The following is a 9,148-nucleotide window of genomic DNA, read 5'->3' as shown; positions in this document are numbered from 1 at the left end:
ACAGCTTATCCAGTTTTCTACACAACTCACTTCTGTTTGCTGCCCTTCATTATAGACTTAATGCCTTCTCATGGCTAGAGCACTGTGCCCTCCTTGGGGCTCGATGGTTTATAATAAAGCTTTCCCAGGAGATCTCATGGGGGCCAGGTTCTTTAGTGGTGGCCATTAAAGCTACTACCTCTTATTCCAGGTGTCATAAACCAGTGGTTGGACCTGGTTGGTTCACAGAGTGTTCTCAATGTGAGGAATCAGGTATTATGTTTGGTTGTCATGTAAGCAGCTTAATTCCTATTGTTTTATACCTGGCCTGCTACCCTCATTCATGTTACCTTCATGCCCCATAGACATTTGAGATTTGATGCAAACCAGTCTGTTACAGTAAAAGCACTGCTGTCTAGGAAGTTCTGGAGATGGGTTATCAGCTCATTTACATCAGCAGCTGCGGGATCTTGGGCAAGTCATTTCACCTATTGGAGCCACTCTCTGCTAGCATAAAGGAGAACATAAAGATAACTTCCTTGCCTATCTCACAAGGTTGTTTGGGAAACTGCATGAAAGAATGTAAATGTGCTTTGCAGGTTTTTTGTGAAACAGAAGCAGCTCTTAGTATTCTCGCCTAGCCCTGTCTGTGGTGCCCAGGATGCTGCATTACCTCCTTTCTACCCTTGCCCTGAGTATTGGTCCTAGGTAGAAACTGAGGTGAATATACTGAAGGCATCTTCACCAGGCCCTTCCCAGTCATATCACAAGGTTTTGTGGCTCATTGACAAACACAGACCTCATGTTTTTCTGAGAACCGCCCTGTGAACACCTAGATAGAACTAAGGGTGTGAAATACAAATGTACTATTTGCCTACACTTACGGAAATAAGAGCACATGACACAGTAGATGGCAAGGTGAGGCTTTAAGTCAGAAAGCAACCTCAGCTGAAACAAATACATAATTATAATTTGATTTCAGAAGTGGAAACATGACCCGAATTCATACACCTACTGATTAGTCCCAATTCCTGTATCGTTGAAGCTGAAGCAGAAGTGGGGGTCCACTGTGGAAGTAAGGAAAACCACAACAGAACAGGGGTCCCATCCAGGGAGCCATGTCGATGGCTATGGGGAGCTCCACCTTGCTCTTGGGGTGGGGCCTGGGCCCTGGCCCTGGGTGGGACCGTGGGGTGATGAGGGTTGTGCTGTGCTGGCTACCTGGTGGTAATTGCCAAGGAGAGAGCAGCACGTAGATCCTCCCTGTCATCAGGCAAAGCTCTTCAGTGAGGTGGGCTCAGGGAGGGCTCTGTGCCTCTGTTCAGCAGAGCTGCAGCTGCCGCCCAGCTCTCAGGAGGCAAGCTGGACTCCCTCACTCAGCTGCAGGAGCAGGGACAGTGAGGCTCAACCCCGCCTGAGCCATGCCAGCCAACTTCACAGAGGGCAGCTTCGATTCCAGTGGGACCGGGCAGACGCTGGATTCTTCCCCAGTGGCTTGCACTGACACAGTGACTTTTACTGAAGTGGTGGAAGGAAAGGAATGGGGCTCCTTCTACTACTCGTTTAAGGTAAGTTTCTTGCCTGCGACTCTGAACGCTGACTTATAACAATGAGACTGCTGGAACTTAAGAGTGTCAACTGAAGTATCATAGCCAGTATTGTGAATGAGTGTTGTTTATTTTCTTTACTAAAAAGGATTTTTAAAAGTCTGAAGTGCTAAAGCAACAAGCTTTAGTGTGCAGAGACCTAGATTGTAGTTTCTTAGGAATACAGGTGGCGTTTTTCTTTCTGATGCTGCTGGAAATGTGTGAATCATGAGTAACATTTTAGTAGATGATTTTTACTTTCCCCCTTTCCTTAGGTGAAAGCACTTTTAATTAATCCTATAGCAGTACTTGAAATGTCTGTTTCTAGTAGGGGTTAGAGCTATGAGTTTTTTGCTAGGAACACCAGAGATGCGGAAAGCTCACAATCCCCAGGACAGTGACTGATATGATGAGAAACAATATTGAATAAGGCAGGAAGGACGACACTTTCTTTGATGATCCTTTTCATTAAACATCAGTGAGAAATATTATTTCTTTAAGGGTAGTTGATGATGCCACCATTTGCAACAAATTACCTCCTAGAACAAATGAAAGAGAGGTTGGTGAGTTTCACCTTCAAAGTATCCAAGGGCCACACTGAGGAAGGATCTTCATTAAGCTAATACTGTATTGTTTCTTATTCCGCAACAAGATCTTGGGGACAGAAATGAATCACACATTTGGGAAAACAACCGTTTCCTGCTTCTTGCCTCAGAATGCTGGGTTGTCAGGTTATTTCACACCCTGTCTAACGATATGTTTAGTCATTGCAATAATTCACAGGTCTCAAACTGGTCCTTTCCACTGAAGAAAAAAATGCTTCAAAAAGATTCTAGTTGTTGCTTTGTTGGGTTTTGTTGTTGTTGTTGTTAATCCTCTGTATGTTCTTGAAATGATTTGGTTTTTACCCAATGAGGTAGCATTACTGTAACATCCACCTCCCTACTGGAAGTTCACTTCTTTTGCAAATATTCAGAATAAAACTTTCAGCAGGGTGCTGTCCCAGGAGTCAGACTTAAACTTCCAGGGCCCTAACGATCCTGCAGCAAAGCAGAACCTGAGCAAACCACTCCTCCACTGGCTTCAGTGAAACCCTGTCCCTTGGAATCACCTCCTAATGCATATGCACATACACAGCCCAGCTGCACAGCTCCACGATGTAGCTTAGAAAGTAAAATTAGAGTTTGTTGCCACTTAATGTCAACTGAATAATCCCCTTTATGAAATCAGCCTGCAGACCCAGAGAGTCTGTCTTGGCAGGCTTTGTGCACCCAAGAAGCACAGGACTCCACTCAGTATTGCTGCCTGTGTAGCCTCTTTGATATTCTTAGAACATGACAGCAAGCAGAATGAAGAGAGGCCCTCCATTGCAAAGGGGATAAAATCAGCAATAAGGTGGTTATTCTGAGACTTAGGCAAGAATCAATCTCAGCTGAAATCTCATTTGCCGTTTTTTGAATACAGCACCTACAGGGATATTTGGAATATGTGAAGAAACAAATCCCACCTTGCTCTCTATGAGTGTTTGTCCTCTCTATCCCAGCAACATCATCGCCAGACACTAAAGAGAATCACAGCATCTCTAGCTGATTCCTATTGATATGTTTGCAGCAAAACGGCTGGACCACTGGACAAGGAGAAAAGCAGAAAGACAGGAATTGTGTCTGGCCAGGAGCTTAGAATGCTCAGATTCGTTATTTGAGAGATACATATATTGACTAAAACCCTGTGATTTTTAGTTACACAGTGATTAGTGGTGGTACTCGTGAGAACTTAGCTTACATTTCTTAGTGTAACTTTTTTTTCTATGATCCTCTTTGAGCACAAGCAATTTAATGCATTGTTGATACAGAAATAGTTCTGATGCAAGCCCTTGTTCACTGCAATTCATCTTATCTGACATACTTCTAGAGAAGAAATTCGAAACCGTGCCTCCTTTACTGTCTCCCAAATGTATCCCTTTAATCCTCATTGCCTTCATCAAAAGCAGTAAAAAAAAGTATGAAAATAAAAATAACAGCAGCAGTAAAAGTCACAGAAATAACAGCAACAACCATACATCTCATTTACTTTGGGCATTCTTGGTGCTAAGAGTCATAGCAAGACTCACTTAGCAAGTGACTTCTGTGAAGTATCTCATTTAATTCTCACAATCCATGGTGTATCTTTCCATCTGGACCTGCCTTCCATCTTCATCTGTTTATCTCAATTTTACCCAGTCTATAAAGCTCAGCTTGGGTTGCTTCCTCCACGAAGCCCTCCTTGACTCATCCCTCCCTGAGCTTCATTAGTGTCACGGACTGTACCTCTCTTCTTGCCATTTAATGCAGCTCTGTCTTAAACTGCTATTTCCATATGTGTTGGCTGAATGTGTTACAGTCCTCAAGCTCCTTGAGTAAAATGAATGCCTTATATTTGTGTCATATTTTCTCCTAGGACCTACCACTATGTTAGTCATACTCAATAAACATTGACTGCATAAACAAATTGGGATGTGTTTTTTCTTCCAATTACCAACATTTTGTCAAATAAGCAACAGAAAGTGTGTATTCCCTGTGACAGAGGTGGGTGGGGCTCTCATTAACCAAGTTTCCACCCATCATCCCCTACCCTGCCTGGTCTCTATACTCACCCAGGTCCCTTTCTGCAAGCATGTTCAGCTTGTCCCTAATCCATTTCTAATCCATTTCTAAACCAATGGGACCAAAGTCGGTTCTAGATTCCAGTGGGTGGGGTATGGAATTAGCTGAGGCACCATGAGCTGGTACCAGGTACCTGGTCCAGCCCTGGGGAATCCATCTCTATCACATGGCAGCCTTACCTAGTCTCAGCTGTCCTGCTCAGTCCACTTACCTAGGCTCCTGATGTCGTTTCCCATCTCACATTCTAGTTCTTATCCTCTGAACCCCAAAGCTCTTTCGGGAGGAGACAAAGCACCCCGTCTAGATCTTACTGGCACTTCCTTCACAGGCTTAGAGTCTGTTCCTTCCTCCCACCTCCACCCTTGAATTCTGGCTTCTGCTCCCACCACTCTAACCTACTCTACCTTCAAAAGCATATGAGGCTCTTGGAAATGACCAGAGAGGTCTGGGGTGGGTTCACCCTTCCCATCTTCTACCATAGGCCTTGTGTAACTAACCCTACATGGTCTTGGGTTCAAGATTCTCAGCTCAGACCCTGGCTCCCTTCACAGTTTCCAGTTTTGTGTACTTTTAAGATCACATCCAGCTCACGTCTTCAAGACCTAGGTCTTGCCATTAAGGAATTATATGCATTTCAAGAATCTACCAGAAGTTTTCAAGGGGAAATGGGAACCAGCTCATCAGAAAATAAATGAGGTATCTGAATATAAGGCTGTCCAAATGCAAAACAAATACAAAACTTTTCACACAGAAAGCCCTTAATTTTGCTGGTGAATTCACCAGCAATGTTTCCTGAATCTCTGATACATAATGAGAAACCTAATTAGAAGTAACTGGGAGGGAGACCTGTCTTGATTAGTGAATTACCTAAATTATAAAATAATGTAAATGAAACTTAGTTTTATTACTGATAGGTGAGTGCGGAAACATGAACTAAGACTGCTAAATATCACCTAACAACAATATTTTATTGCGTCTCCTTCGGTGGATAGTTACAAGTGATACACAATTAGTCCAACTATTGTTTTTATGTAAATGGTTGCTTCTAAGTGCTGGAGGGTGATTTGACACAGTTTGTTCCCTTTGTACACCCTCCCTGCCACACTGCCTTACTGTTAATTTTCTTAACACACTCTTCCTCCATTAATATAACAAAAGCAAATTTCAACTCAACGCATGTCCCAATTATCTCACACTATGCTTTTGCAAGGCAGCTCAAATTAAGAAGCTTAAGTAGACCATGCTTGTTGCTACTACATTTTGGTTGACAACTCATTTCTAAGACCTTCTTCTACGTATCAAGTACTGGCATTTTCACCTGTGACTGTCCTCGCAACGGCTCACATCTTTCCAGAACTTGCCGTTCTCCCTTCCTGCCCTGGCCCCAGGACAGTGTCAGTGATGTCCTTCCTGGAATCCAGAATCCCTCATGTCCCAACCCCCAAATGTATCTCCTGCAATTTGTAACAAGCGGTCTTGCATTTACATCATGCATTTTTTATTCTTTTCTAATTAGTCTCGCTCAGTATGTTCAATTTGAGTTTCTACAGTTGAATACTGTGGCTGCTCCTAAGGGAGTTTTGCTTGGTTAAATCATTATTAAATATATTATTCCTTCCTGCCAGTTCTGCTACCCAGACCTAGTGCTCTGCTTTCCAATCCCTGACCCTGGGTAAACTCTACCGTGCAGTGTGTCCAATTTCACTTCACGCAAATGAGAAAGGCCGAGGATGGCACGCAATTTCCAAACTATAGACGCTAGTATTTGAAAAGGAAATTTCCCTCAGCTAAATTTCTCTTTGCATTACTAATGCATCTGATGGCAGGAAGCATAATCTTAGCTAATTCGGAATAAGCTAGTCATTGCAGAGCTTTTCAGCCCAGGAAGAGTTTTCACATTTTCTGGCTTCGGGAAGGCAACTAACTCCAGGGGCAGTGCTTCTGTAGTGCATTTCTCTCTCTCTCTCTCTGTGTGTGTGTGTGTGTGTGTGTGTGTGTGTGTTTGTGTATGTGTGTGTGAGGGGGGAGGGGAGTGGGGGTAGGGGATGGAAGGTGAAGAGAGTCTGATCTAGTGAGGGATCTGAGCAAATTGGCATCAGCTGAAACAAGACCTGTCTGTCCCTCAGATGTGGTCATCCTCGTTCTGGACTTTCATCTGGGTTCCCATCCCACCTGTGTCAGGCCCACACTGCTTTCTGGGGTAATGTCCCTTGGCCACATTCTCTCCTGGTACAGCGTGCTTGAATCCCTGTCTCTCAATCCCAGCTATAATTTCTGCCTCCTTCCTAGGAATAGAAGGTTTGGCTGCTACCAACTTTGGGCTGCAGAAAACAAAATGGAGCATCTCTGGCCCTCTCTCATCCCACATAGCCACCTACGCTATACAACTTCCACCTCATGATAGATGGGAAAACCTGGGAGACTGTCCTTCCCTGGTCCCTACACAGTAAGTAGACCTCAGCGCCCTTCCAATCCTGTGCTCTCCAAATGTAGCAAATGTTCTCTCTTCCTCCCCTTTTTGCTAACCCTTGGAGGGGGGCAATCCAATACCCTCTCGTCATTGTCTCGGTTGCCTCGCATCTCCCCGGCATCTCACACCACTGCTGTGCCATCAAACCCTTCCATCGCCCTTAGTGACCCCCCTGTCATGGGGAAATTGATGACACAGTGTTCCTCCGAATTTATTATTCCAGGCTCTCTGGTCTGAATGCTCAAAAGTCACAGCCTCTTGCAACAGAAAAACCCATTTCTCTTCCAGCTGTTTAAGACATCCTCAATGAGGTATTTTGAAAGCCCAGTGCTGACTTGTTTCTCTCTGTCTGCACTGATAAAGAGTACACTCTGAGGACAGTGGGGCTTCCTGGGCTGGTAGACAGTGTATCAAAGAAGTGGAAAGAAGCACATCCATTCATGCTTCACAATGTCATTCTGCCATCCTTGAAATAATTTCCTGTTGATGAAGTAAGAATGTTTCAAGCCATGCACTCAGGTAGATAAGAACTCAAACCCTATTTTTCTTAAGTAAACTGAGCTTCTCTCTGGACCTCTCAGTCCCCCAAGTAAACTCAGGCTTTTGAGCTTTCTCCATCATTTCAATGAGGCAGTGTGGCTCAGAGAGCAGGCTTTACAGCCAGACTTCTGGGGTCAAATCCCAGTGCCACACCATCTAGCGGAGTGACTTTGGGCACTTTACTTCCACCGGTGTCTCAGTTTCCTCATCCAACAAACAAAGCTAATAACTGCATGTCCTGTAGAGAGCTGGCGTGAATAGTTAAGTGAGAGAATGCTTGTATAGCCTTAAAGAACAGTGAGCAGCCCCCAGTAGTGTTCATTATTCATAATTAGAGTCCCAGGAGTTCATCATTCCACTCTTCTCTCAAGACAACTACTGAGAGGTGAGGAGGCAGCATTAGCTGTAAGGAAGAAGTTTCGGAAGATGCTGAGAGAGACCACGGCAGGTGGAAGCACTTCAGGACAGCTTTTATATGCAGGTGGTCCTCAAACGATAGTCGTGAATTAAGCAGTTTCTTTTCTTTTTTTAAAAAAAATGACACCATGAAAATGTAGAATAAGATATAGATATAGAGGGGAAAATTCTATTTCTTACTTTGTCATCCTGATATTATGTCTAGCTACTATCTAAGCAAACTTAATGGCCCACTACATGAAAGGCTATTTGCAGAAAGAGCAAATTATGCCCTATCTGGAGAAAGAAAGAAATGGCTTCTTCTCTGGTGTAAAGATTTTCCAGGCCACAGATGGCAAAATCACCCAAGGTCATGAGGAAGTTGTAAGGAATAATCAAGGTTCTTGTTTTCCCACTTAGGCAATATTGATGGCTGCCTAAAAATGATAGATCTATTAGTCTTGTCAGCACTTCACAGTCTGCAATATGATTTCACAATATCAGCTTGGAACCTCCCATCAGCTCTAGGGGGAATTAAAATAGCATTATTTTTCTTTGAGCAGATATGAAACTAAAGTCTGAGAGAAGTTAAAGGTGTAAACTTCCTAAAAGTTAAGATGAGGTAAAAATACAGTAAGAAAGAAAAGAAAGAGGATTCTGAGCTGATTTTGGTCTGGATAGGTTAAGCTCTCCAACAGCAAAAACCAAACCCTGAATCTCTGTGGTTTAACACACCAGAGGTTTATTGTTCCCTCATATCGCAGTAGCAAACAGGTCAACTTGTAGCTACACCTTCTAGAACAAGTGGCTTCCAGGGGAGATGGTAAACTTTCTCTTGTTGGCTTTGGCCTGAAATGACACATGACTTTGACTGAGTTCCATTGGCAAGAATTAGTTACCTCGATGGGCAAGAGAAATGCCCCCAGGGTTGAGGGTATAATGCACGGCTTTAAAGATTTGATCCTTACCTTCTGGCAGATAAAACCCAAATCCTTGGGCCTGGCCTATTGGCCTTTCACATTCTGACCCAATCACCTTCTCTACTCCTCTCTTCACATCCTGGACCACGTTGTATTACCACTGTCTTACCATAGTCTGAGGATGCAAGGTCCTGTTTACCTTTTCTGGATATGCCTTTCTCACACCTTTTTCTTCTGATATCACACTAACCTCAATTGCCTTCTCTTTTGGGAAGGCTTCAGAATCGTTCAGTAATCCAGCATCATCACATCACTACCCTTCTGCTCCCAAAGCACTTAGAATCTCTGTGCAATATGGTTCCTCTCTTGACATGCATGTTCACCTACATACACAAACACAGGCACACATACACACACACCCATGAGCATACATGGACACATACAAATACACAGTGACAGACACACATGCCCACACACACACAGACTAGATTTCAGTTATTTAGGGACACCTTTAGATCCTACTATTCCTAGTACAGTGACTGACACATAGCAGATAAAAGGTCAATAAATATTTTGTTGAATGAAAGAGTATATCAAGAAATAATCTGTAAAACA

General features: G+C 43.5%; 1 protein-coding gene across 5 annotated transcripts in view; it reads left to right on the top strand.

The window, feature by feature from the left end:
• Positions 1-1,205: 1,205 nt before the first annotated feature.
• NPSR1 (neuropeptide S receptor 1) overlaps positions 1,206-9,148 on the top strand; it is a 212,282-nt gene continuing 204,339 nt past the window's right edge. For 3 of the 5 annotated variants that reach the window (XM_055293450.1, XM_063609678.1, XM_055293449.2), the window contains exon 1: positions 1,401-1,547. In XM_055293450.1, the coding sequence (XP_055149425.1) occupies positions 1,401-1,547 (147 nt within the window). Of the gene's footprint in view, positions 1,548-9,148 lie in introns of all 5 variants that reach the window. The other 2 variants (XM_055293451.1, XM_055293447.1) reach the window with 1 other exon arrangement.

The sequence above is a fragment of the Symphalangus syndactylus genome, chromosome 9 (genome assembly GCF_028878055.3).
Source record: "Symphalangus syndactylus isolate Jambi chromosome 9, NHGRI_mSymSyn1-v2.1_pri, whole genome shotgun sequence".
NCBI lineage: Eukaryota > Metazoa > Chordata > Mammalia > Primates > Hylobatidae > Symphalangus > Symphalangus syndactylus.
Note: the sequence above shows the minus strand (reverse complement) of the source record. Positions and strands in the feature narration are given on the sequence as shown.